The sequence below is a fragment of the Thunnus albacares genome, chromosome 10, assembly GCF_914725855.1.
Source record: "Thunnus albacares chromosome 10, fThuAlb1.1, whole genome shotgun sequence".
Lineage (NCBI taxonomy): Eukaryota > Metazoa > Chordata > Actinopteri > Scombriformes > Scombridae > Thunnus > Thunnus albacares.
The window spans coordinates 15440994-15468577 of NC_058115.1; the positions used below are offsets into that span (position 1 = coordinate 15440994).

The 27584-nt window shown below is 40.7% G+C and overlaps 2 protein-coding genes and 1 long non-coding RNA gene across 6 annotated transcripts; 2 read left to right on the forward strand and 1 right to left on the reverse strand.

The window, feature by feature from the left end:
• The first annotated feature begins 973 nt into the window (after nucleotides 1-973).
• rnf20 (ring finger protein 20, E3 ubiquitin protein ligase) lies at nucleotides 974-12073 on the forward strand. 3 transcript variants are annotated; one of them, XM_044364013.1, is made up of 22 exons: nucleotides 974-1069; nucleotides 1538-1728; nucleotides 1838-1906; nucleotides 2086-2184; nucleotides 2319-2466; nucleotides 2988-3173; nucleotides 3257-3372; nucleotides 3696-3842; nucleotides 3931-4005; nucleotides 4130-4249; nucleotides 4539-4718; nucleotides 4800-4935; nucleotides 5082-5203; nucleotides 5365-5521; nucleotides 5680-5986; nucleotides 7610-7727; nucleotides 8103-8252; nucleotides 8339-8551; nucleotides 9014-9139; nucleotides 9408-9548; nucleotides 10106-10210; nucleotides 11223-12073. In XM_044364013.1, exons 2-22 carry the CDS (start codon nucleotides 1558-1560, stop codon nucleotides 11397-11399), a joined length of 3063 nt encoding a protein of 1020 aa, XP_044219948.1. In that variant the 5' UTR covers nucleotides 974-1069; nucleotides 1538-1557; the 3' UTR covers nucleotides 11400-12073. The 3 variants fall into 3 exon arrangements, with proteins under 3 accessions (XP_044219948.1, XP_044219947.1, XP_044219949.1); XM_044364012.1 differs by having other exon boundaries at nucleotides 996-1140; XM_044364014.1 differs by lacking the exon at nucleotides 974-1069 and adding an exon at nucleotides 1268-1379.
• Nucleotides 12074-12791: 718 nt separating this feature from the next.
• LOC122990662 (transmembrane protein 109-like) lies at nucleotides 12792-16747 on the forward strand. Of its 2 annotated transcripts, XM_044364097.1 has the most exons (4): nucleotides 12792-13860; nucleotides 14244-14303; nucleotides 15567-15669; nucleotides 15943-16747. In XM_044364097.1, the coding sequence occupies exons 1-4, from the start codon at nucleotides 13633-13635 to the stop codon at nucleotides 16296-16298; spliced, it is 747 nt and encodes a 248-aa protein (XP_044220032.1). In that variant the 5' UTR covers nucleotides 12792-13632; the 3' UTR covers nucleotides 16299-16747. The 2 variants fall into 2 exon arrangements, with proteins under 2 accessions (XP_044220032.1, XP_044220033.1); XM_044364098.1 differs by lacking the exon at nucleotides 14244-14303 and having other exon boundaries at nucleotides 12798-13860.
• Nucleotides 16748-18409: 1662 nt separating this feature from the next.
• Nucleotides 18410-27468, reverse strand: LOC122990630. The gene is made up of 6 exons (XR_006405427.1): nucleotides 27199-27468; nucleotides 25199-25519; nucleotides 22181-24352; nucleotides 21952-22044; nucleotides 21807-21848; nucleotides 18410-21443 (listed from the first exon to the last, which is right to left on the reverse strand). It is a non-coding gene; the product is annotated as an uncharacterized LOC122990630 (long non-coding RNA).
• Nucleotides 27469-27584: the final 116 nt, after the last annotated feature.

The following is a 27584-nucleotide window of genomic DNA, read 5'->3' on the forward strand; positions in this document are numbered from 1 at the left end:
GTAAATCAAATAATTACAAGCCAGCTTTTACACAACCTGGACCCTGCACTCAGTGCAATGTACACTTTAGTATTGCTGATCAGAGTTCAACCCCTGTCCATGAGTCCCTTTTTACATAAGGACTGAGAGAAGAGAGTGAGGAGAGTGCAAAAAGTTCTCCAAACAAGTTTTCAGACCACCACAAGTATGTGAACTAAGTAAAAAAGATGAAAGAAAAAAGCACCAGATGAATGTTGGTTAGGTTGCATGATAATTTCAACAATATCCTTAAGCACTGTACAACAGGTACAACACTGCAGCCACTGCAAAGTGCTGCAAATCTCTACTGTGAAGCCATGCTGATTAGATCAGGACATTTCAGATTTGTCTCGGTAGTTTTAATGAAAGGAAATCATCCATGAACACTACAAATGGCAGTCTTAATTTAGCTTTATGCTTCCATTTTCTTGGGTTATAACACAATGTTTGTGAATTAGTACATTTATATTATATCAAACTGCACTCTATGATAGGGTTGGATTACCAACAGGAAAAAGCAGGTAACTCCAGGGGGCCCCGAAGCCCCAGGTTCACTGTGTTTGTTGCTTTTTGAGTAATTTGATTACTTGCAAATCCGCAAGTATTCAAATTACATCTACAATATCAACTGGGTCATATCTTGTGGCCCACCTTGTAGATGGGGTCAAAATCTTGTCATAATTCCTTATTTATTATTATTATTATTATTATTATTATTATTATTATTATTATTATTATTATTATTATTATTTGTACTGTGCTCACATTTTACTAAACAAAGCTGTGCCTCAACAAATTAAATAACAGCAAATGTGGGGTCATAGTATTGCAAGGTAGGAGTACTTTTGGTTTATGGGTCTCTGAATGATCGCATTTAATAAATCTACCATCTATGTACACTGTACTTAAAGTGAACTTGGGGGCCCAGCAGCAGATCGTGGCCCCTAAACGGAACAGTCGAACCGGGTTTGTTCCCCGCCGAGACGTTAGAGGGCGTCGTGTCAGCTGGAGGATGTCTCACCTTGATCGTTGCTGCTTCCGCTTCCGAGAGGCAAGAAGCCGCAACATCAACATCCACAGACATATTCTGTTTATAACACAATAACTCTTGCTTTAAAAGCGGTAAGACTTCGGTTGAGTTTGATTGATTCTTATGACATTACAACGTAAACGCATTGATCTGTCAGAATAGAGTTTTCTCGGCCATCGGCATTATTTAAAGCTCGCGTTAGCAAACGGCTAACGTTAGCCTAACCGTTAGCCTAACGTTACATTGAGTTGATTTCAGTCAGTTTGTTCGGGTTTGAAAATGTGATAGCAGAAGTTTTAGGGTATATTTCTTTCGACTACTCATCGCCCAGGTGGATACGGTTTTAAAATGAACATTTCGTCCACTTCTAGCTATAAATTATATCAAACACACTAGATTTTTCATTCATCCAACAAAACTATCAGAACCCATCAGTCCTCCACTTTGTTCGCAATTTACAATCTGCTTTTTTCTCTTTCCGTCTCTCAGTTTATCCCAGGTGTCTGAGGATGTCGGGGCAGAAGCGTCCTGCTGACCCCAGCGGTCCGTCGTCCTCCGGTGCGCCCCCAGAGAAGCGGAGGGAGCGGGATGGAGAGGACGGAGGTCCCGGTGTCAGCGCCGCTGCCGGAGGAAGCACCGCGGTGGAGACAGTCATCAAATTGGGAGGGGTGTCCAACTCGGTGAGACACTTGTATTCACTCATAACTCTAATCATTGTAGTATAAAGTCTTTCTGTTTGTTTGGCTGATTTTTCTTGCTGTACTCTTGCTTGAATCAATTCTGTTTCAGGAGGAACAAGACATCAAAGCTCTCCAGGCGAAGAACCGAAAGTTGGGAGAATCTCTTGATCAAAGACAGGTAAATTTATTTCTACCAACATTTACAGCCTGTCTCTCTCTCTCTCTCTCACACACACACGCACACGCACACACACACACACACACACACACACACACACACACACACACACACAGGGGAATCTTCACTTACTGTCTTGCTTCCAGGAGAATTCATCTATTGGCTTTGTTGGTTTTCAGGTGATTGAGGATGAACTACGAGAGCGAATTGAAAGACTGGAGACCCGCCAGGCCACTGATGATGCCAGTCTGCTGATCCTCAATAGATACTGGAACCAGGTAAACAGTCACAGATGGAGTCCAGACTGATGAGCAAGAAAGAAAACCTGCTTGTTCACCATCAACACTGTCAGAATGGATCATAAAGTCTAAATGTGATGCCAGACTCTTTCCCTAACTCCTTGTGCTTTCAGCTTGATGAAAACATTAAGCTGATCATCAGACGTTATGACCAATCAACTAGCGAACCGGAGAAATCTCCAGCAGCTGAGGGGCGGAGTCTGAAGCCAGAAACTCCTGAACCTGATGGCGACTCCAACCAGGAGAGGGCCAAGGACAGAGGTAAAGAGAGAGCTAATGTAGGATCATGACTGAGAAAGCAGTAACATATAGATATTTGATTAATAGACCTGAGTTTTTCATGCTCACATATGTTTTAGTTTTTCTAACTTTTTGACTAGCTGTTATTAGATGAGATGTTGTAGACTTTTGTGGGAGATAGTAAGTCGAGTTCAGCCAAATTTAAAGAAATTTTCCCAATTAAAGGAAACCGGAAAATTCAGAGCAGCCTCAGTGCACCTTGTCTGAGATTGTACCAATGTCTACCTCTGTTGGAGGGGAAATAAAATTCAAGCACTAATGACAGTATGGCAGGATGACAATGTGCAATAATGTCTTAATTCCTCAACAAATATTGTACTTAACATAGTATAATTATTTACAGTTACAGAGGACCAACATGTGCATTATTATGTGCATCAGAAAATACTGTTGAGTGTAAAAAAAATATAATAGTTTCAAAAATCCATTATGAAAACTGTTTTGGAGCTTTCTGTATTTGATCAAATCCATGTGTCACCCAGGCCACCAGGGAGAGACATCCAACTCTTTCCTCGCCACGCTGGCGAGCAGCAGCAGCGAGGAGATGGAGGCGGAGCTCCAGGAGAGGGTTGAGTCCAGCCAGAAGCAGGCTAGTCGCGTGGTGGAGATCTACGAGTGTCTAAAGAGCACTGTGGACCAACTGAAGACAGAGCTGGACTCTGGAGCTGGTGAGATAGAAATGAAGTACAGCTGAGGATATTACATTATTACAAACTACATTGTGTCACATTATTGTCGTTTTTCTTTCCAGAGGGCACTTTGTGGCAGGCAGCTTCCAAACTAAATGCCCTCCTGACCAGTGAAAATGAGCGGCTACAAAAGCTGACTGAGGACCTTAAGCAGAAACACAGTCACATGACCAGCGAGGTAAATGTCCTTATTCACTGATGCAATATGTTCCCTCTTCAGGTGCAGCAAACTTTTACAGTTACAAAAATTGTTAAAAGTTTTATTTTTGGGCCTGCTGCACTTAATAAACTCATTTGAGCTTGTGGTACCACAATGCAGGCTATTTATCTTGGGAGAATCAAGGCGCTTTGAGTTTTTGAATCAGTAGTTCAGTGTAAAGACATGCGACTTGTTCAATATTTAATTCCATTAAAAGTAGTAGAGTAATATTTTAGCAATTATTATACTTCTATTAGCCCTTGTGTATGCTTCAAGTCTCTCTGTCCTCCTGTCTCATCCAGTCCCGGCCTCTGGGACGTGCAGCAAACAGAGCAGATCAGCGTGTCAGTGAGCTGCAGGTTCTGATCGAGGAGCTTCAGTGGGACATGGAGAAGATCCGTCGGCGAGAAAATCGGCTCAACGCACACTTGAGCGAGATTCTGGAGAGGGTGAGGAGGTTTTCTGTGCATGTGTGTTGGCATTTCTGTCTTTGTTTATGTTGAGGTTGGTTATAACACTTTCTGTTGTGCATCCCAGGTGAACAGCAAAGGCTATAAGGTGTGTGGGGAGGCCAGCAGCGTATGTGGGACCATTACTATTAACAAGAGAAAGGTAGGAACTTTTTGTTTTACAACTTTGGCAAAGTAGTGTGAAAGCTCCCAACATTTTTTTTGTTTTTCTTTCAACATCTTGCTTTGCATACGTGGTGACTTTTTCCATCTTTTGTTCTTTCAAGTTTGAGGAAATGAACAGTGAGTTGGAGGAGAACCAGGAGCTGGCAGACAACCGCCTCATTGAGCTGCAGAAGCTCCAGCAGGACCTGCAGACTGTCCACCTGGAGAACAACAACATGAAGGTTGACTTCTGACTTGAGAGTTTTGTTTGTAAAATTTAGAATTATGATTGCAAAACCCACCTAAACCGAAGTGCTTCATTATCATGTAACTAATTCAACTTTATTATTAGGTGCCTGAAGTTAATCAAAACTACTGGTTAACAGTCTCTCATTTTTGATAAGCTTAAGTGCTTGTGGATTCAAGTGAATGAGGTGCATCCCTGGTCAAATTTCTGTCTATTTGATGCCAGAGTGAAGTTTTACAATTTTTCCTCTCTGGCTTTTCTCTCTGTCTCTCTCTTCCTCTCAGGCGGAGTTGTTGAGTCGAGCAGAGGGCATGGTGAAAGAGACTTCTGAGTATCGATGTCTGCAGTCACAGTTTTCTGTGCTTTACAACGAGTCTCTGATCCTCAAGTCTCAATTAGATGAGACACGCGCTCGCCTAAACACTACTAGGACGGCACGCCTTCGACAGCTGGAGCATATGGAGGCAAGTTTGTGTTTGTGTCTGTGCCAGTGTCTGTCAGTGTGAGCTTCGTCCCTCTCTTACTCTTACCCACTCTGCGTGCAGAATGATGAAGTTGCTCTGCAGAGGAAAGTTCGCACAGAGGTGTTTCAGCTGGAGGACACACTGGCTCAGGTCAGGAAGGAGTACGAGATGTTGCGCATCGAATTTGAACAGACTCTCGCTGCCAACGAGCAGGCAGGTAAGTCTGAGGTTGTATGAATTGGGCTCACATCAGCTCCTTGCTAACAAAACTTGTTTCATAGTGCTAATATGTATTCTGTTTTTCTCCCACACTATTTCTCCTGCTTTCTTTTCTTCCTGATTCTCTCTATCTCTGTCTCTCAGGCCCTATTAACAGGGAGATGCGCCATCTGATCAGCACACTGCAAACCCACAACCAGCAGATGAAGGGAGAAGTTGTGAAATACAAAATAAGACTGAGAGAGACACAAACTGAACTCAATCAGGTAGGTCCAAAGGAGACAAAGAGAAACTCTTGCAATCAGAAGAAGAAATGAAACAATTATGTGTCACTTTGACGGTAACACACGTTATATCTGATGGGTGTAGTGAAGCACAATATAGCAGAACATCACACTGAAGCTCATCACATACGTTGCCCCTGTAGGTCCGCTCTTCAAAGGGCAACGCCATCCTCCAATTCCAGTCTAGCACAGAGATGGATGTGAAAGATGAGACAACCTCTCCTTCGACTCCAGCCGTTTCAGGGGATCCTGTGGTCAAGACAGATCCTGACAACGGCTCCTCCACACCCAGCAGCACTGGTAATTAACACCTAGTTAACTGGCTGTAAAAGGTTCATTCAAATTTTTTCGGTTGCAGACAACTGAAATGGCTTGTTGGAAGTGTTCTTATGATGCATATTAGGAAATATTAGGACTGTCCTAGTTGACGATTCCTGCTTTGTCTTGTCTTTTTACAGGTGCCTCAGTGAAAACCGAGCCTGGAGTAGAACCTGAGGCCACAGTAAAGGACGAGGAGAAAGATGAGAAAAAAGAGAAGGAGGAAAAGAAAGAAAAGGACATTATTAAGAAAGAGGAGAAAGACAGAGAGAGGGAGAAAGAAAAGGAGAGAGAGAGACCAACCCGTAGCGGTGCGATAAAGGAAGAGAAGGAGAAGCCAGGGAGCAGTAACCAACCAGAGGAGTCTGCTGGGGAGCGGTTGTCCATGGTCGGAGGATCCAAGAGGAAGGAGATGGAGCAGCTGAAGATTGTCCGAGCAGAGCTCAAGTGAGTCGTGTGTGTGTGTGTAGTTCTGGGATTTTTGTTGTGGGTGTCTCATGGTTAATGAGACTGTTGTCCAACCTGGGAATTTGCATTCCAGCCCATGTGTCAGCCAACATCCAGCCTGCTGAATCATTTAACATGTTTGCATAGACCACTATAAATGCATACATGAATACACAAAGATACACACATTACAAAGAATTTATGAAATCTGAAAAATATTCTTAAATATAGATACTCACAAAATATCAGGGATATTTTTTTCCCCATGTCTCACACAAACACATACACCTAGCTTGTGATGCAGCAAGGACTTGACTGACATGTTACAGAATGTGTTTTCTTTGCTTATTGACAAACACATAATATGTGCAGTGTACGATATATTTGTTAAGAACACAGTTTCTACTCTCAGAAGCTGCTGCGGAAGAGAATGGTGCCATTTCTACCACATTTTGTTAACAGCGTGTTCATCTTCAACCCTCTGTTGTTGTTGTTTTTCTAAACATTTGTTTGAATGAACTCCTGGACGAGCCCCCAATTTGTCACAATCCGGCTCAAGGCTGGACAAAGGAGGCAAGACCATACATAGGTTTAAACAAAAATAGATTTATTGTACATAACTAAGAGATAAATGAAACTAAACAAAACCACAACCAAACATGGTGGAAGCCAGAGAAGAGAGGGCAAATAACTGACTGCCTCCAGCTTATATAGAAATCTGTCAGTCCAGGTGAGCTGAATCTCTCTGCCGACCCAACTCTGCCCACCATACTCCTGCAGTTAGAGGAAAAAGAGCCTGTCCAGAGAGGGTCGTCAGTGGTTTCTCCTGGTCAGCACTTTCTTTTGTTTCCAACATTCTCGTCAGCTTAATGTTCAATAAAAATCTACAATATGCCTCACCCACCCCTAAGTGTATCAGGATTCTCCAAATCCGTGATTCGATTTGACTTTTGATTTTAAGGTCACGATTGGATTCTATTTGCGATTTTACACTTCTTTTTTTTTGCACTGACAGCTATGCCATTGTTAGACTATTGAGTCTTAATTTGTAAAGATCAACAGATCATTGGTTTTGTGGCCTGACAACTGTCGTTTACATTAACAAATTCTTTCAAATTTCAAAAAATAGGCTACATGGTATTAAGTGTGACATAACCATCTTTTTTTTGGAATGTACCATCCTAAGGCCATATGGTGAAATTTAAATAATTTATTTAAAATGTAGTAATTTATTTCATCTGTCAGTTGGGAACAAACTGTTAATCACAAAAACAGAAGAAGAGCCACTAGATGGCAGAAGGGTACTTTACAACAACAGCTTGAGTTTCCTCATCTGCAAAAAGTATTCAACAGTCATATGATTCTGTGAATCACCAGCAGTTGCTCGCAGGAAAAAATAAACTCTTGTTCTAAGTGGAAGGTTAAAAAAAAGTTTTGTCATTGTGAAATTGACTAAAAAATACTGTTTTGACATGTTTCCTTCTCCTGTTTTTTTTTTTTTCTCAAAAACATAATGGCAGGTTTTGCTCTGAGCCCTTATTGATTTCTGATTTCTTTTCATGATTTTGGATGAAGCTGCTGATGGTGACGGTTGTGATAAACACTCTTACTCTGACTGTGCAGGAAAGCACAGGAATCCCAGAGGGAGATGAAGCTGCTGTTGGACATGTACCGCTCAGCACCCAAGGAGCAGAGGGACAAAGTCCAGCTCATGGCTGCAGAGAAGAAGGCCAAGTCAGAGGTGATCAAGGACTTATTCATTGTAGCAGGACATTTATGACATGACTTACGGATATTTGTGCTGTTTTTTTCCATTTGGCTTTAATCTTTTCAGCTGAGCAACACATGGCCAGATACTGCACTAAATTTCTAGCACTGCAGAATAGTTGAATAGTCTACTGTAATCGAATCAGAATCATGTTTATTGCCAAGTAGGTTTAGACATACAGTGAATTTGCCTCGGTGTTGTGGTGCATAACAATCAAAAATACACAAAATGAAGTAGTCCTAAATAATAAAAAATGATAACAATATAAAATAATACTATAAAAAAAGAAAGAAAGAATTTACTAACTGATGCATTGTGGCATCCCTGTGATGAAAACGCTGATTCCAGGGAGAGGAGCTGCGGCAGAGGCTGAGGGAGCTGGAGGAGAGAGAGAGGAGAGAAGGCAAGAAAATGGCCGATGAAGAAGCTCTAAGGAAGATCCGCTCTGTGGAGGAGCAGATCGACATCCTCAACAAAAAGCTGTCTATAGCAAAACAGGTATGTGAGTTGGCCATTTTGTGTAGCACTTGCCTGGTTCTCCTTTCGTCCTCTTACACCCTGTCGCCTCTCTGCTCCCTCTGCAGGAGGAGGACGCACTGCTGAGCGAGATGGACGTGACGGGCCAGGCCTTTGAAGACATGCAGGAACAGAACATTCGTCTCATGCAGCAGCTCAGAGAAAAAGACGATGCCAACTTCAAGCTGATGAGCGAGCGGATCAAGTCCAACCAGATCCACAAGCTGCTAAAAGAGGAGAAGGAGGAGTTGGCCGACCAGCTGCTCACTTTAAAAACTCAGGTGAGCCACCACGCAACGCCACAAGGAGAAATCTGCAGATGCAATCTGATACAGGCTTGTACATGTTTCTTTTGTGACATAGACACAGTTAAATTGCAGTGAAAACTAGCTGTAATTACTTCTTTCTCTCTTTTTCTATTCTCTGAGTGAACTAAAAATTATACCCATTCACAAAAAATGCACCCTTTTATTTATTTTTTTAATAAAACAGCTGCTTTGCTTTTTAAAAATCATTTCAAAAGTTGAAGAAAAGTCTCCACAGTGTATATTCTACACATATAAGTTTCTCCGACCATAGACAGGCACATGTTTGTTATATGTCTGCACCTTTCAGTTTGCCAAATTTCCTGTTACCTCAGCCTTTCACATTCATATTCTAGCTGTTATGTGTTTTGGGTTTTCTTTGTTTTTTTAATCCTCATTTTCTCACATAACTTTTTGTGGATTTTGTCTATTTGTCAGGTGGATGCCCAGCTGCAGGTGGTAAGGAAGCTTGAGGAAAAGGAGCGCCTCCTGCAGGGCACCATCAGTACTGCTGAGAGAGAGTTGGCACTTCGGACACAAGCTTTGGACATGAACAAACGCAAGGTAACGCATCATTCAGGACTGATGAGCCACAGCCGCACAGTACACTTAAATATTGTTCCATTCCATTAATGTCCAGGATGAGCTGCTTCTATGAAAATTAAACCGTAAAACACATTCAAGTATGGATGGTTATTCATATACTGTATAAAAGAAAAGCGTAAAAAGAAAGGACATTCCCATTTAGGGAAAATACAAACATTACCTTCAACAGATAGAGACTTAGTCATTGTTTCCTTCCTGTTTGTCTCCTCTCTCTGTCGTCCTCTAGGCTCAGGAGTCGGCGTTGCTGTCGGAGGAGGTGCGAACTCAGCTGGAGCAGGTTCAGCAGAGGCTCAGCCTGGTCAGAGAGGAGGTAGTAGAGAACAGCATCTCTAGGGAAAAGGAGTCCTTTAATGCCCGACGAGCACAGGTAACACACATAGAAATACAGTCTTAAAGTTTCACACGACACATGAACTTAAAAGGCAGAAAGTGGTTCGAACACACAGTTACATTCAGAGAGGTTGTGTTTGAAAAGAGTTCAAATCAAGATTTTGCCACATTGACAGCAAAGGTAAAGATTCTACAACTTACACACTGAATAACAACCAAGTAAATTAAATTAAAGTAAATTAAGTACATTTAAAATCAGCCAGCTTGTACCTAACTGTAGTTTAACATTCAATTTTAACATTTTGACATTAAAAGAATGTGAATTTTCAAAAAAAATTTCTTTTTACACTTTGCAAGGGTTTGTGAGGGTTATGCGGTGCACTATATCTTAACCACAACCAGTTGCCAGCAGACTGACACTCTACTGACATGGTGAAAAAGTTTCACATCACTAACATTGTCAGTTTGTTGGTTACATGTTGGTGGGAAGCTCCAACATCTGAGATTGACTGCTGTGTCTGTTGTCAAGTGAGAGCTAAATGTGTAAAACAAGCTCCTTTTGCTCACAGCTGTCAACTCTAAATGTGTTTTTAGGAGGACATCTCCAAACTTAGGAGAAAGATCGAGAAGGCCAAGAAACCAGCTGAGAAAATCAGCAACGGAGATGAGATCCTAAATGAAGAAATCAGCGAGTACAAGGTGAGTTTATGTGATATAAAAACACTGAATAATCTGTGGTCGGGGTGCAGCATCAGCTACAGAACAGCATCATGGACACTGGTCGGGGTTTTAGAGCACGTCCGCATATTTTCAATGGCAAAGTCAGATGTCACTGAACCTCCTCTACCAAAAACAAACAGCTGTGTTGATCTTAAAAGTTGTGAAGCTGTAATCCTGAAGGACTCAAAGAAATGACACCAAAACTTACAGTCTCATAGATTTGTCGTTGAGCATGAATGTTGAAAGCATAAGGACGCAGATATTGACATGTAACAACCAAGGGCAAACCTAACACTCGTATTTAGATGTTACCTGATAGGATGAACTCCTGAGCAGACATGTCCACTGCACTGGAATCACTAGCCTTTTGCAAAATCTCTAAACAGCAGGTTTCATTCTTCATCCTTATAACTTTGATTCGCAGGCTCTGTTGACGTATAAGTGGGCATTAGCAACTGAATGAACCAAAGTCATTCTTAACACTCTGATTTGCACCAAATGAGACCAACTGTCGGTGCGATCACACTCCTTTGACAGGAACACACTAGGACACGTTTAAAATTCCCAACCAACTGTGGGAAGACTCGGCATCACACATTTAATGACTGACACTTTTGCAGATTATGGTCATAAATACTAACCCGGTTTGATCTAATCACAAAGGGTCCAACTGCTTTGATTATACACTATCTATAGAGCAACTGTCCTATTTCTGATGTCCAGTACGGACTCGAGGTCTTGAAAAATCAGCCATGGCCACATCAGCTTTCATATCATGTAACATGTTCCCGGGAAAGGACAGTTGAGCTTGAAGGCCAGTCTCTATAATCACAACGCCTCCCTGCTGCCCTAGATATTTGTGTCCACTCATTAAGAACCATTCAGCTGAGGACAAAATGGCTTCTCAGTTTATTGTTCAAACCACTCTGAGCCTTCCCCTCACCTCCCCCACATCCACCTCTCTCTCTCTCTCTCTCACTCTCTCCCCCAGGCACGTCTAACATGTCCATGCTGCAACTCCCGCGTGAAGGATGCAGTACTGACAAAGTGCTTCCACGTCTTCTGCTTCGAGTGCGTGAAGACGCGCTACGACACGCGCCAGAGGAAGTGCCCCAAGTGCAACGCCGCTTTCGGAGCCAACGACTTCCACCGCATTTACATCGGCTAGAACTACGATTTGTCACAAAGACCGGCTGGGAAGACGAGGTCAGCAACATAAGCGGTGGTACAGACACTGCAAGGAGCAGAGACTCACCACTGCGCTCACGTGTACTTTCCTTCCTCCTGCGTGCACGGGATACTGTCAGTGTAAAAGTCGCTCGGTGACTCCAGCCTCGAACTGATGATGCTCTGAACTGAACGCTTTAATTTGGTTTTTTTAACATCGACTGAATTCAGATCCTCCCACCCAGTACCCACTACTTCACTGTATGTTTTCAGATACTGGTATGTAGAGAAATGAGATTCTGTGAGTTTGCATCACACACTAAGTTTTGTGGTGTGTGAGTGAGTGAGTGAGTGAGTGAGTGAGTGAGTGAGTGAGTGAGTGAGTGAGTGAGTGAGTGAGTGAGTGAGTGAGTGAGTGAGTGTATTTGAAAACAATTACACAAACCAGTATACAAGGAAAAAGACTAGTACAGTCAGAGAACAGCATTCCTCCCAATGAAGTGGACGTTTTGTATAATGTTAGTGTGTATGTACAGACTGTTTGTCATTATTGTTTCTTTTTTTTTTATTATTTTAAAACTACTTCTTCCTGCTCCAAACTGTCCTGAAATCTCCAAAATCTCCTGATTCTATGTAATTGCTGTTCTGCTAGTTATTAAACTGACTTCAAAAGTGTCTGCTGTGCCTTCCATTTCACTTTTTTTCCAGATTTAAATACAGTGGTGGAAGAAGTTCACAGATCCTTTAGTTAAGTAAAAGTACATCAATATAAAATACATCAATGTAAAAATACTCCATTACAATTACTGCATGAAAAATCCTACTTAAGTAAAAGTACATAAGTATCAGCAGCTTGATGTAGTTAAAGTATTTCAGTAAAAGTAGTAGTTTGGTCCCTCTGACTGATATATTATTATATATGACATCATTAGATTATTAGTACTGAAGCATCAGTGTTCTGAAGTGTGACCCCGACTACACACTGCTTTTTTAAGACGTCAAAAGCCAAAAAGGTTGGAAACCACTGGTTTCATCTTTAACAATGTGTTGTAATTTAAAAGTTTGTTTTATTATCCATTGTGTCAAGTCTTCATCTGAAAAGTAACTAAATTTGTTAAATAAATGTAGTGGAGTAGAAAGTACAATATTTCCCTCTAAAATGTAGTGGAGTGGAAATATAAAGTAGCATCAAATGGAAATACTCAAGTAAAGTACAAGTACCTCAAAACTGTACTTTAGTAAATGTACTTAATTACTTTCCGCCACTGCTTAAATGTTTATCAGATGTAATGAGTACGCCTGACATTTGATGTTGGGAGGGAATATAAGACCACAAGTCCCAGTGTGCAAATCTCTGTTTATCCAGTGCAGAGCGCCTTTCTCCACCCCTCCTCCTCCTCCTCCTCCTCTTCCTCTTATAAGACCCGGTCGTGTTTGCATACTGGAAACAGTCGCTAAAAACGCTGCGAGGAAGGGAGTGCCATGCGGGAACAGCGACAAGGGATTTTTTTTTAAAGGTTGTGCAATATAATCCATCGCAGCAGCGCATTTGATGCAAGCTCAGAGACAAAGGAGCAGTAAACTTGCCCGGCGTGGAGCTCAGAGCTGAAATAAGAAGCTTTAGGAGACTCGTGGTCAGCTCAACGTCACCGCGTTTCTACTGTTTTCCTTTACGCGCAAAGCTGCAACGGAAAAGAAACTTTTTGGACACGTCGCTGCACTGTATCTTTTATTAACAACTTACTGTTGTGTCTTGACTGATGATCAAATATCTCGACCACTGCTGGATCTAAGCCTTTAACGGTTTCTTACCAAATATAGCCACTGTTAATGCTTGAGTGTCCTTGACGGAGCGGAGCGGTCCCACATTGGATATTTGCAGCGCTGCCAAAGTTTATAATTATATACTCGGTCATATCACTTTGACTTATTATAGGGCTCCATTTACAAACTGGGGTTGTCTAATTAGCAGATTGGACACTTGAATCAGTTCGTATTTCATCATTTTTAGAAGCTTGCGTAGTTCGCTTCACATTTTACTGCCTATTGTGGACTGCAGCATGTTAAAAAATTCAGTCGCCTTGTAGCTTATGACTGCTGTCACCAGAAGCCATTTTTAAGTCTTTGATTTACGAGCCTCTCTCAGTCGTTGAACACAGGCTGCTCAACCTGCTCTGTGCACATACATCCATTTTTCACTCTTTTTTTTTTCTATTGTTCTCAAATCTCCAACTATGATTTTTTGTGCGCCTGGCTCCGGGCGCGCTGGATGTGCCATAGCTCGGTTGATCCTCACCATCTGTGTGATGGTGTTCGGCTTAGTTGGAGCTGAGCAGGCCAACCCGCATAAGGAGAGCCCACCGCCGGTCACCCTCCGCACCTTGATCACGGGGACCTGCCAGGAGATCCAGCGGTACGCGGAGTCCGTGGTGGGAACCAGCGTGATACGGTCAACTGCTGAGGTACAGAGAGGAGGAGCACCACCCTTTCCTGCACTAGGAAGTGGCTTTACACTCTCCTCTTTTCTTTTTTTTTTTATTGTTAATCCTATTTACTGGCTGCTATAACTTCACTGTTTGCTCTGTCACTGTTCTCGATCACTGTACCTGATGACTAATTTTACCTCTTCAACTTCAATCTTGTCACCTCTCTCCATCCATTTCTCCCCTGAGCCTAATTCACCCTTCACACACATTCCTCTCCTCTCGCCCCCCAACTTGTTAATCTCTCTCCTGATCCCCCCTCATCTTCTCTGCCCTTCTTATATCCATGCATCCCCCTCACCCATGCACACACACTGTTCTGTCTCCCTGCTTCCACCCTGCTGTGGCTCCCTTTTCCCCAGAGTGCTGTGTTATTTCTAGAGTCATTGCTTGGTCAGGAGAACGTCTATGCAGTGGCCATGGTAAGAAACCTTCTGGGTGCCTCCATCTAACCCGCCCTGACATGGTCCCTTAAACAGAGTCCTCTCAATGTGGCTCTGTTTGGCGCATGTCACCTCATAGTTACAGTGCAGAGGATTGGAGCATGACTGTAATGAAGAGGTGGCCATGTGTATGTATGTGTGTGTTTCTACACACTGATATTTGCATGTGAGGCTACGGTACAGGCCTACTTGTGAGTTTGTATTGATAGGATTCTGTGTATTTGCTGCAAAGCAGAAATGGCAAATTACTTAGTTGATATCTCTGAATGCAGAGTGTGTAAATCTTTGGATAAGAACTGAATTTTTTGTGACCCAAAACTGAAAAAAAGAGCCTTACTCCATCTGGTATTATAAGATTATGTTTCCAATGTGGAAACCCCAGTTGACAAAGGAAAATTATGTGATTTTTAATGGCAAAGTTTAATCCTCCAGTCAGCTTTGATGCATTAATAGTAGATTGCATCCTGTAAAATAAAAGTTAGCGCTGTATTTTCAATTTGGAAAACTACAGAGAGACACGTCTGCAATGTTGCATTTACTTTAAATGTATAATTTTTAGCTTCTCTGTGAATAATAAAGAGCTAAAAATCATACATGCCATTATTATTACCAGACAGAGTCTGTCTGCCTAACATTTTGATTTAATTGAGCCTTATGGAATCAAACAGAGCAGTAAATCATTAAGTGTGTTTTTAAGTGATACACACACACACATTGACGTGGCGTGACAGATGCCTGAGTCATGCTTTGACATATTGGACAGTCCTCATGTATGAGCTGGTGTGTAGTGCAACAGGTGCAGATAAGATACTTGTCCAACTTGCTGGGTTACCCTTGACCTTGCTGGATGAAGCCACACTGTGTATGTGTGTGAGATTTGGGGGGGTGGGGAGGTAAAGACTGTACAGGAATAGAGAGGGGCACTGTCCAGCTGTCACTCGCATGCACAGCTGTTTGTCCAAGTCAACAATACAACACTTCTTGTATTATAAGATACATAAGAAGCCTTTTTAATATAATGATCAAGCTTGTACAAACAGCTGCTGTAATTATATTTTAATGCTGCTGATCAGTCCTGCTGTTATATACACATAAATATCCTGTCTGCCTGTGCATTGGAGCCATGAGGATAAATCTAGGTTAGATGTGTTGTTAATGCGATCCGAATGCTGCCTCTCTTCATTATATCCAATATAATAACAAAGTTAAACATGTCTCCACCCTTCCTCTGCCCTACCACAGTTTTTGGAGATGGTGATCCGATTCCTGGCTGAAGGAGCTGCCAGCGGACTGAATGTCATCGCCGTTTACGTCACAGAGATCCTCAGAGTCACAGGATTCGATGGTGGGTACCAGGATGAGCTTGTCCTGCATGCTCCACTTATTCTAAGCTCAATACAAACTGGAATTAAGTGTTTGCTCACAGTCTGCTAGAGACAATGAAATTGGCAATGAAAGTATCAAATGCAAGTGAAAATATGAAGTCTTGCCTCTCCCTCAGGGCATTTTGTCTGCCACTCCTTTTTTACGGGAGACTGTTTACTCCTGTTGCTTCCAGGTGTTGTTGAGCTTTATTCTTCCTGAAAATTCAACTAATCTGGATTTCCTCCCTTCACAGCTGCGCTTACGCTGCCCCACTTCACTCCAGAGGGTGTGACAGCAGTCGCCCAGTGGGGTCTGTTAGCCCTCATTGGCTACTGGGTGCTGACCATTGTTCTCCGCTTGCTGATTGGTGTGATGAGGCGGGTGTTCTGGGTGGTGAAAACGGTCTTGGCTCTCTGGCTCTTCGGACTGATGGTGACTGACAAGAACGCTTCTGCAGACACCACAGCGGTTCGCCTGGCCGGCCTGGTGCTGGGATGCGTCTTGTTGACTCTGCTCACTTCCAGCTCTGAAAAGTCTTCTGCAGTAGAGCATCGGCTGAGCAGCCTGGAAGGCCGAGTGAAGGCGGTAGAGAAGAGGAGAGGGGAATAGTGATGGAAGAGGGTGGAGGAGAAGGGGAAAGGAGTCAAGATGGACAAAGGTGATGGTGATATCGGTTATGACATTAGTAACTTTGATGGTTTCTATATTATGTCAAAGTATTATGGGAATTAAAGTAATCTCTGGGATTTTTAATCAGAAATGTTTTTTTTAATTTGCCTTCAGAAAATGCCAAAATAATGAAACCACAATATTTTTTACACTAATAAAAAGGAATCAGTGACACACAAAGCTATTAAAAGGCTGCAATAGAAAGACAAGTGTGCACAGAGGATTGGACAATTCAAAATGTCAGATTAAAAACTGTCTTCTTTCTGTATTGTCTCTTCCACGATTGCATACAAATAAAAATCAAAGCAGAATTTTTAAATAATTGTTCAATAAAAAGCTTCCTCTGTTGGTGGAAGGTACAGTATTTTATAATAAACTGTAATAATCCAGTATCATCTTTGAGGTTTCAGTTTCAATTTACCACAACCAACCTGGTCTTCTCAACCCAGGCTGACCTGTGGCCTGTTGACAGCCTCTCCAGTCCCCTGCGCCTGGTTGCTCTGTCAGCTGGAAGCTCATTTGATCCTTCACCCCCACTGCCACTCCACCAGAGTGGAACAACCTGACCTCAGTGCCAGAATTATCATTCCTGCTAGCTCACCCTGCAGCGGCAGGACTCCCTTCCCTTTGCTGTGGTGGAGTGCCAAGTGGGACAGATCTGAATCCAGAGGGGAAACTAATTAACAGTGAGGTCTCACTGTGTCACCATCTCTCTGCATCACTGAGGAGACGCAGATAGAGAGCGATGTGATTCTACAACTAAATGTTTTTATTTACTTTACAAAAATGATTTAACGATAGCCCTTGAAATTTTGACCTGTTGATGGTGCTAGATGAAAAATTACGGGATCTCCTAAGTTATTACACTTCAATTATATAGGAGAAGATGTTAGTCAAGAGAAGTTGGGAAAATGCAGCCATTGACTTTAGTTTGACAACAGTAGCATTTCTGGATTGATGTGTGCAAACTCTCTTTGTTCTGTTTGGAAAAAGACGCCATGAAATATCTTCATCTAGAACTCCAAAAGAAACAGTGAAAGATACAGTACCTACAGTAGCTGCTCTGAATCTCCTGTGCGTCTCATTCAATGGTCTGAAGCTCAACATGAAGTAGATGCAAGTGAAGTTATTTGAAATCTGAAGCGTAGTGCTTTGAGATGTGTGCCGGGCAGATGATCAAGAGAGTTCAGTGTGACTGTAACATTATCTCACCTAAGATCCCAAATCTATTTCTAATTTAATCTGATGAGAAATGAAAGATTCAATCATGAGATTGAAGGTAATCTGTGATCAGGTTGTAATTTCTCTGGAATAATCACAGTTGGTACTTCAATGAATTATTAGGTAGCATCTTCCTAAATACACAAATATTAATAACTCAATTAATTTATTTTAAAACATTTTGTTTAGTTTTTATTTAAAAAAGATAGTTCAAATGCATGTTGCAGTGTGTGTGTTTCAGACATGAATTCATCGCAGTCCTACGTAAAACTTGGGAGAGTTTATACTCAGGATCACTGACAGTAACAAATGTGGCCTCTTGTCTCACATGCCAAACAGATTTGTGGCTCTGCAGTTATTCTTTCCAACGTACAAAAGTCTCAGTCGCATTTTAACTTCTGCTCAGTCAAGTTTCTCCTGTGAACCAGTTGGTTTGGTGGGAAAGAATTTCTATGCTTGGATGAGCTTTTGGCTGCGTGGGGACATGCTGGGTGGGTGGTGCCTGCAAGTAAATTATACTGTATGTATTTTTTTTTAAGATAAACAGGAAGACAGAAGAACAAACACAGATAACCATATACTGTAGTAAGGTATTAGTTTTAATGCACATGACACAAAGTCAGAATTTCAATGATACAAACACAAAATATTCATGTATTCACAAATATTTTACAGCTCTTCATATTATGTTTCTCAATAATAATAATAATCTTTATGTGCATAGCACTTTTCATGCAAAAATGCTTTACAACAAAGAAATTACATGCACCAAGTGCTTCACATGAAAATAGAATATAAAATGAACATTAAAAACATGTTAAAAACATTAATGTAACATAAGATGGAAAATAAAACCCACTGAATACTTATAATAATAATTCTTATTAACAAAAAAGGTTAAAAATAGAATACATAAAGTGCATAAAATCAAGTAAAAGACAGCATTTTAAAAGAAGTGCAGCAGTGCACAAGTGCAAAGCAGAGTGCAAAAAAGAATTCCAGGCTTGTATCAGGACATTCATTGTTAATTAAAGGCTTAAGTGAAGAGATTAGTCTTAAGCTTTCTTTTAAAAATATTTAGCAAGCTGGCTTCTGTGATATCTCTTCGTAGTGTGTAACTGACAAAGGCTGCATCCCCGACTTTCTTTCGGCTGTTGCTGGGAATAAACCAGCAGCAGCTGATCACATTGTTCTTGAAGACGAATACTTAACAATGGAGTAAGCAGTGTAGTTTGGCCCTAGTCCACCTTAAAGTCACTTCTAAATGTTACAGGAAGCCAGTGCAGAGCAGATAAAACTGGACTAATATGTTCTCTCCACTTGGTTCTGGATAATGGCCAAGCTGCTGAGTTTTGAATGAGTGGAAGTCTCTGTGCTCTTTTTTTTTGTAAGTGCATTAGAGTAATCAAATCGGTTTGAAAAGAAGCCATGAGTCAGTTTTTCAGCATCTTTTTGATTTACATATGGTTGTACTTTAGCTATGTTTCTTAATTTGGAAAAATTATTACCTCATTTTGTTAATGTGGGACTTGAAGTTTACATCTAAATCTAAGATAACACCAAGACTTGTGACCTCTGATTTAATCCAGGGAGTTAATTTCCGCAGCAATTTCCAAAGCAAATGTCATGTTCCTCAGACACATGATCTCCAAGACTGACATAAAACTTTCTCCCTTTGATGTATGTTTTGAACCTGTTTAACACAAGGTCAGAAAGACCAACCCACATTTCAAGACGATTAATTAGGATATCATGGTCAATCGTATCAAATGCTGCGCTTAGGTCTAAGAGGATAAGAACTGAGACAGAGTTTAGTCTGAGGTCGCTGTTATTTTTTATTATTTTAGTAAGAACAGTTTCAGTGCTGTGGTATGTTGTAAAGCCTGGCTGAAATTCCTCCAGGATACTGATTTTTTTAAGAAAGGAGTTTATTTTCACAGAAACTATCTTTTCAAGTATCTTACTGATGAAGGTAAGGTTGGGTATTGGCCTATAACTGGTCAGTGTAATACCATCTAGGTTTGGTTTCTGTAGTAAGGATTTTACAACAGCTGTTTTAAGGGCATCTTGGAAGATTCCTGTTTGAAGAGATGTATTTATAATTTTTAGGACATGACTTGAAACACTGTTGAACACCCGCTTTTAAAAAGCTGTAGGTACAGGGTCAATACATGAGGTGGAGGAGTTACATTCAGTGACAGTCTTGCAAAGCTCAGTTAGTGTAATACAGGTGAATTTTTACATGGTTACATCATTTTTACAGGATTTACTGAGATCATCTGTGTTCACATCAGCAGCAATACTGTCTCTAATTGAGGTTATTTTGTTATTAAAGGACAATGCGAGTTCTTCACATTTTGATGGAGAGAACTGTGGGGGGTCGGAGGCAGTGTTGAGTGGTTGGTCAACAGTGGAGAATAATATTATAGAGTTCCCAGCATCCTCTCTAATGATCTTGGAAAAGTAATCTTTTCTTGCCAGACATATTACTTTGTTATAGGCACTCATGGCTTCTTTGTATATATTACAGTGACCTGTGTGTCGAGTTTTCCTCCATTTTCTTTCAGCTGCCCAACAGATTCTCTTGATCTCATTAACACTGTTATTGTTTAACAATTGGGAGATTCTGTCAGTCGACCCCTTTTTAACCTTTAGTGGAGCAGCAGTTTTAAAGCAGATGACAAGGTATTGTTGAAATATTCAACCATATCATTTAAAGAGCAGTCTTCACTGAATGAGTCAAATGATCTCATAATATTAGAAAACATTGTTTCAGCCTTGTCATCTAGGAATCTCTTTTGAACCAAAAGTTCCCTTTTAGTCTTTGTTAAGGTTAAGTTGGCATAAAAAAACACACAGTGATGGTCAGAAAGAGGTAATACTGAAACACTATCAATGTTTAAACCTGTTGTTATTACTAAGTCTAGAGTGTTACCATGCTGATGAGTGGCTTTATTTACATGTTAGGTGAGTTCAAAGCTGTTCAGTAAATTTACAAGCTCCACAGCTTTGGAGTCATTCTTTTTTATTAATATGAATATTCAGGTCTCCATTCAGGATTAACCGATCATGTCTATTGATACTAAGTGAGATCAGCTCTCAGAATTCCTGTAGAAATATTGATGAATATCTTGGTGGCCGATATAATGTAATAATGAATACTAATAATTCTGCTTTGAGCTGAAGAGCAAGATATTCGAATGATGTAAATTCACTCAGGTCAATGTCATTACACACAAACTATGTAGAGAAAATGGCTGCAATCCCTCCTCCTTTCCTGTTTTGTCTGACTAATAAAAATGATAAAGGTTTGTTAGTGTTTCAACAGAAAACCAACTAAACTCCTTATTTACACAACAGTCATAAACTCTGACATGAGTTCCAAAACATTAAAACAAATATATTAAAAACATCTACTTAATAAATAATCATTAAAGCTCCAAAAAGAAGGAAGTGTACATGTGAGAGTGATTGATAAAATGGAGACACATGCAAAATTGGCACATTGCAACTGTAATCAGTTTACTGCTTGTGTGTAAAAATAAAAGTGTAATAACAAAAAATGTATTGACACAATTACGTTAACTGATTGCAGTGCAGCGGTGTTAAGGCGTTGTTGCCACTCTCCAGTGGATACATGCAGGGCAAGGCAACTGGTGCATTTCATATTTTTTGTAGATGCAAGCACCAAATATTACAAGGATACCCATCAAAATAAGGCCTTCAGAGGAAGTTGAGTTTGTCTGAGGTATAAACACTGGCTGAGTCTGAGGGAAAGGTCACCCCCTTCAGCTCAAACCGCGGCTCAACGTCAGAGTAGAAGGGGGCAGATGGAACAACTGCCTGCTCTGCTGAAGCCACAACCTGGAGAGAAAAAGACCAACATGTAACTGTGTATCAGAGAATCACCAGCAAGCTTTAATTTTAATACAGATCCCACTGAATTAAGTCTGAAATACAAATAACTGTTGTTATTGTTGGTGCAACATGGAGAATATTAATGTCAAATTATTACCACAGATGTTTTGATACTGCAACCTTTAGGAAGTTTAATGTTCATTATTGCATTCTGAGAAAGACTGTGGTCTGGTTACAGCGATTACACCAAGAAATGTCAGTTTGGAAGGAACACAGATGTTGAAAAATACTATAAATTGCACTTTTATTCACTGAGTGTGTGAGTATATGGGTGTGCTTGCTCAGACTAACATGTGCAGCAGGTCGTACCTCAGAATAAGAAGGTGGCACATTGTCAGTAGGATCGTGTACCTGCAGAGTGACATAACAGTTTAATGGTGGAGAGGCAAGAGAAAAGACAGACAAAAGAACAGGAGAGGAGAAGTTCTCTCTATGCAATGCAACACACACTAACCAGCGGACCAGTCGGAGTATGAGAAGGCTGAGCAGGGTAGTGTCTCCCAGAGGGCTGACTCAATTCATCTGACCTCGGTCCAACAGGCTCATCCTGCAATTTAAATTAAACATATATAGTCCAGAGACACAATGGGAATATATTCTTTTACAGCATGACAGAGATTTTTACTCTGACGGTATTGTACACACAAAAAAGTGTCTAGAAGCTGTAAGGCAGAACATGTCACCTCAGGTGCAGATGCAGCAGCAGCTTCAGTCTCAGAATGATCCTCTTTGGAGGACCTCTTCTCAGAGCAGCAGGCCCACACGGTACCACAGGTAACCAACAAAAACAAAAAAACACCACCGCCAAAGCGAAGTTCAGGGTCACGAGACCCTTGTGCTGAAACAATGAGTTGATGAATTGATTAGTTGATGGTTAGAAAATGTATCAGCAATTAATCAATTGTGTAATTTGCAGACCAGAAATGTCTGAAATTGTTCCTGATTCATATCATTGTAAACTGAATATCTTATCTTGGAAAAAAACGAGAAAGATGTCAATTCAGGATTTTGGAACTTGCAATGGTCATTTATAGACTTACAGACCAAATGATTGCTAATTTAGAGAGAAAATGAACCTAAAAACAAACAAAAGAAGCTAAAAATAAGATTTTTCTTATGCCAAGGCAATAATGAAAAAATACATTTGGCACTGATTTTAAAACACACTTGGGGGTAAAACGAGGTAAGACGCCCCCCTTAAGAAAAATGTCTATTTTCTTTTAAAATATATACAATCTGAATATCAATATAATATGTTGACAAGACGTATGCTTACATAAACACATTCAGAGGGTAATTAAATCATAACAGACTACAACTTTGTTATTATAAAACTAAACTTAAAGTCTTGTAAAGGGGCATCTTACCCCACAACCCGGGGAAGATTCTCCCCCACCAGGGTAAGAACACTTGGGGGGCATCTTCCCTCATGAGTAATTTTGATATATAGACTTGGTTTTCATGCATAACATTTAACTTTATTGACATTGCTCTTACTTGAACTGCATAATGAACTTACTTTTAATTGTTTTTAGAATGGTTTGATTATTGCCAATTAATTTCAAATTGATGGGCCTAGGACAAATCACAATTGGAGAGATTTGAAAAAAACATGCAAGTGTGAACAAATCATTAAAATTATGTGACTAGCAGGATTATTGTCAATATTTTCAAATCAATAGAACAACTATTAAAATTTCATTTTGATGTGAACAAACCAAAAAACTGTCATTCCAAATCAGAGAAACAATCAGGCCCAAAAAAATGCCATTTAAATCAGCAAAGCACAACAAAAATTAAACTTCCAAACAAAACTCACAGCAGAAACCTGCCTCTGTTGCATTGCTTCATTCCTCATGAGACCATTTCATTAAGTTTTCACACCACAATATGAGAGCAGCTCAGTGCTGTATAGACATTCAGCATCCTCATCTTCCTGGGTCTTCTTCTTCATTTGATCTCCTTATTTTCTAGGGGTTTTTTCACAATTTTCTTGCCATTGGCCTTCTCCATTTTCAAAGGTTGCAGAGTGTTGTGGATATTTTGAGCAACGGTCAGCAGTGGAGAAAGGCACACACAAGACTTTTGATGTCTTAATGCTGAAAATGTTTATTGAAAACACTTGGCCAAGTGGAGAACCAAAAACAGTAAACACCAGCGTGTTTTGCTAGCAGGGCGTCTCCCCTCAAAAATCCTACTCTTACACTTTCACATAATACAAAAAAGTATTTGTTATTTTTTGTTCAAACTCATGGATCACCGTCCAGATGATTCTCATATTAACAGTTAAAAAGTTTCTGTATATTTTTATAAAAAACACACAGGCTTATTTTGTACTGTCAAAATATTACATCAACTTACCTCAAAACCACTTCTTTTGATTTCCTCCCACCAGTAGAATGGTTTTGATGCTATTCAAAGATTAGCAAGGCCACTAATATACAAAAAAAAAATGAAAATTGGCTCCATCTAGTGGTCATGGGGGAAGCTAGAGAGGGTGGTTGTGTTTGGCCTCTTACCTTCAGTGGTCGTCTTATGGTTTACCCTACGCTTCATTTCCAGTGACACCACCAAGGCCTTGTTGTCACTTTGATCTCTGACCTCGAAGCGTCCACCACATGACATTTGGAGACTCTCAATCAAAATCCCACATGGCTTTGACAGCTGAAACCCAACACAATCAACTTCATCCGAGCCCTTCCTCTCTAGCCTGCCTTGACGAACTATCTCAGACTCAAACCTTTTCAGTTTGAGGTCACTTTCTGGGATGAAGTAAATGTTGCAGGAGTTCGGTTTCAGATCAAAAGTGAAACTGAGGCTTTCTCCAGGACTCCGTTTATAGGACCTTGTGTTTGCTGGAAGAGAGAATGCACAAGACAGAAGGCATTAAAGTGATTCTCCACCCAAAACCTGTATCAAACACACATCTCCTGCAGTCTTGACTGGGGTTGCAAGTTTCTAGTTTTGTTTTTCACATAGTATGGCAGCTGTAGTCAACTTAAAGAAATTGTTTGACATTTTGAGGCGTTTTGAGAAGATATGTTTCTGTACGTTAAGTATGAGGCTAAAACCAGCCAATGCACTTACAATGTAAGTGATGGGGGCCAAAATCTACAAGCCTCCCTCTGTGCAAAATGTATATAAAAGTTTATCTGAAGCTAAACCTTCAGCTGTCCAAATTAGTCAAATTAGTCAAATCAAGTAGATATCTTTCCATGTTACAGTCCTTTAGTGCCAAAGTCCCTCTTTTTGTTATATACTATATACCTCCACCGCAGCTCAACAGGGGGGAAAAAAACTGTCCAAGGAAACACAAATTTGGTAATTTGATTGTAAAAAGACTGTAAATGTGGCAGATATCCACTTGATATGACTAAGTCAGACTACTGAAGCTTTATATTAGCTTCAGATAAACTTTTAAATACATTTTTGCACAAAGCGAGGACTGTGGATTTGAGCCCCCATCAATTACATTGAAAGCACATTTGAAGGGGATCTTTTAATAGTCATTATGAAGAGGAACAATTACAGGGAAGAAAACCTCTTTCAGTGTTCATATGGGCACCTGACTGTTGTTTTAAGAAGAATTTGAACATTTTAAACCTATCCTTTACAACCAAAAATCCAAGAAAAGATTGACAGCCATACTGTCAGATCCAGGAAAGGAAATGAAATAAAACGAGCATAAGAAGGATCCTCACCTATTACCTCAATGGTCACAGTATGCAGCAGTTTCTTATCTTTGTCTCTCATTGTGTAGAGGCCACTGTCTTCCTGGGTTAAATAACTCTGCTCATAGTAGCAACATATAACCCCCCACTGTACACCTACTATCCCCTTCCGCGTCTTGTGGCTTGTGGGTGGAAACTTGGGATCCGTCCCCCTCTCAACATGACGTGTCCACAAGACTGTCACCTCTGAGTTGTCTTTGGGGGTGAACTCTAGTGACCGAGTGTCTCCATGCAACATCCACCTGTACGTCTTCCCATACTGTTCCCTAACATAACGGTCATCTGCGAGGCCTAGAGAGGAAACAGAAACAAACACACGCATGAGTACCGACCTGATGAATATATGTTGAAGAGGAAGGACACCTGCCAGCATTCCCAGACACCCTTTGATCCTTTACATATTATAGTGGTGGAATGTTTTTTGAGGTAATTGTACTTAACTTGAGTATTTCCATTGTGTGCTATATTTCAGAGGGAAATAATATACTTTTTACACCACTACATTTATTTCACAGCTATAGCCACTGGTAACTTTTCAGTATTCAATATTTTATACGTAAAACATATAATCAGTTCATATGTGGGTGTAGTTTTGGGTATGGACGGTAGGGACATATTGCTGGATTGTCCCTACCAACAATTTTACAGAACTCAAACAATCTAGCCGCTCCAACTTAACGTGATGTTAATGGTAAGATCTCTAGAGTTGCCAGGTTTGTGTGTTTTCTGCAAAAAAGTGCGCTATTATGATACAGAGTGAAAGAGCAGGATATGGGGGATACTCGACCTGATGATTTGGTAGCCCTCAACTTCAAACTGTATGCTTTGTTGACGAGCAGCAGCCCAGCAGCAGCAATAATGGAGTCCATGAAGTGGAGAATCTGAAGCACTTAGTATTTATAGTTTAAACCTTTCAAATGTCACAGAATTGAAAATGACCTCACTGGACAAAACTGAGATCAATTGATGTTATATTTAATTTCAGGTGTTAGGAGTTAGCTAATTTGTGATTGTGGCTCAGACATGCTGTTTAATTACACAACTTTATTACTGTTGGTGAAAATTCCTCCCAAAAGCAAATCTGGACATCTGGTTCCTTTTTTAAAAAGAGATGACACGGCGTCTAGGCTACGAGATGACCCAATAACTGAACCAGGGGCTACGTGATGACGCAGTAAATGGACCAGGGGCTACGTGATGACGCAGTAAATGGACCAGAGGTTGCCTCCCTCACTGCCTGGAAATTTGCAGAGATGTGGGTAAAAGAGGGGCCACACGCCGCGGATGACCCCTCCACAGGAAAGCAGAGAAAGAAGACAGTAGTCAAAGTCAAAGCAGACTGTTTTCTTATTCTGACAAGTAGGCATCTACTGTAGGCTGGTTACTTTTATGATGACAGCACGTTGTGCTGTTGTATGTTGTCATTATTTTCTATTCAACAAGGAAGTTTGCTGCGCATAGAGTTGAATTAAACAGTGCGAATGACATTAAGTGTTTAGGCTCGTCCGGCCGAGTGGCGCTATCCACAGTGCTGAAAGGAGCGCTGGGGGATTTAACTCTGGCATGTTACATTTAACCTTTTGTTTTGTTCTATATGATCACATCTCCTGTGTCTCCGTATGAGGAAAGGATAAGGCGTGAACATGACATCACATCGCTTTTATGAATATTACTGTAACAGCTGTAAGAAATAGCCTAACAGGCTTCATAGTCTACACAGGCCCACTGTGGTTATGATTTATTTTCATGAATAAAAACGTTTCAAAAACGTCCCCCTCTCTGATTTTTTACAAATCGCACCCTGTGTATACTAACTACACGTTTACACCACTGGAGATACCATAAACTACTCCTGACTGAGAACCACAGAAATATTGTTACTATAAATCCCTACAATCAGTCATACACTCAGGGCAACAGGATACAGTCACACAAGCAGTCTAAAGGCGAATCAATCATTTCACACTCACCCAAACAAACACAGGCATTTAGCAGCAGCAACACTATCATCATCTGACGTGATTCAAAACCCAAAACCCGAATCCAGTGTCACACAAATGTACCGTCTTCGAACAATTAAGCGCACGATATGATTATAATTGATCAATACTTTACTGACACATCCTGGCAGAGTAACCCCTTAACTATATGCACAACATTAAGACAGAAGTTGTACAAAGTACACAACCCGCACTATACTGTTAGTTACTGCGGTTTATGGACGGGGTTTGTTGGGAGAGGCTTTGTCTGGGCCCACCCATCAGGGCGTTTCCATCGCAGTGCTCGTGGTGCGTTGAAAGACAGTCGGAAATGACAGTTTAAGCGCCATGCCGGGCTCTAGGGATGACAATTTGTT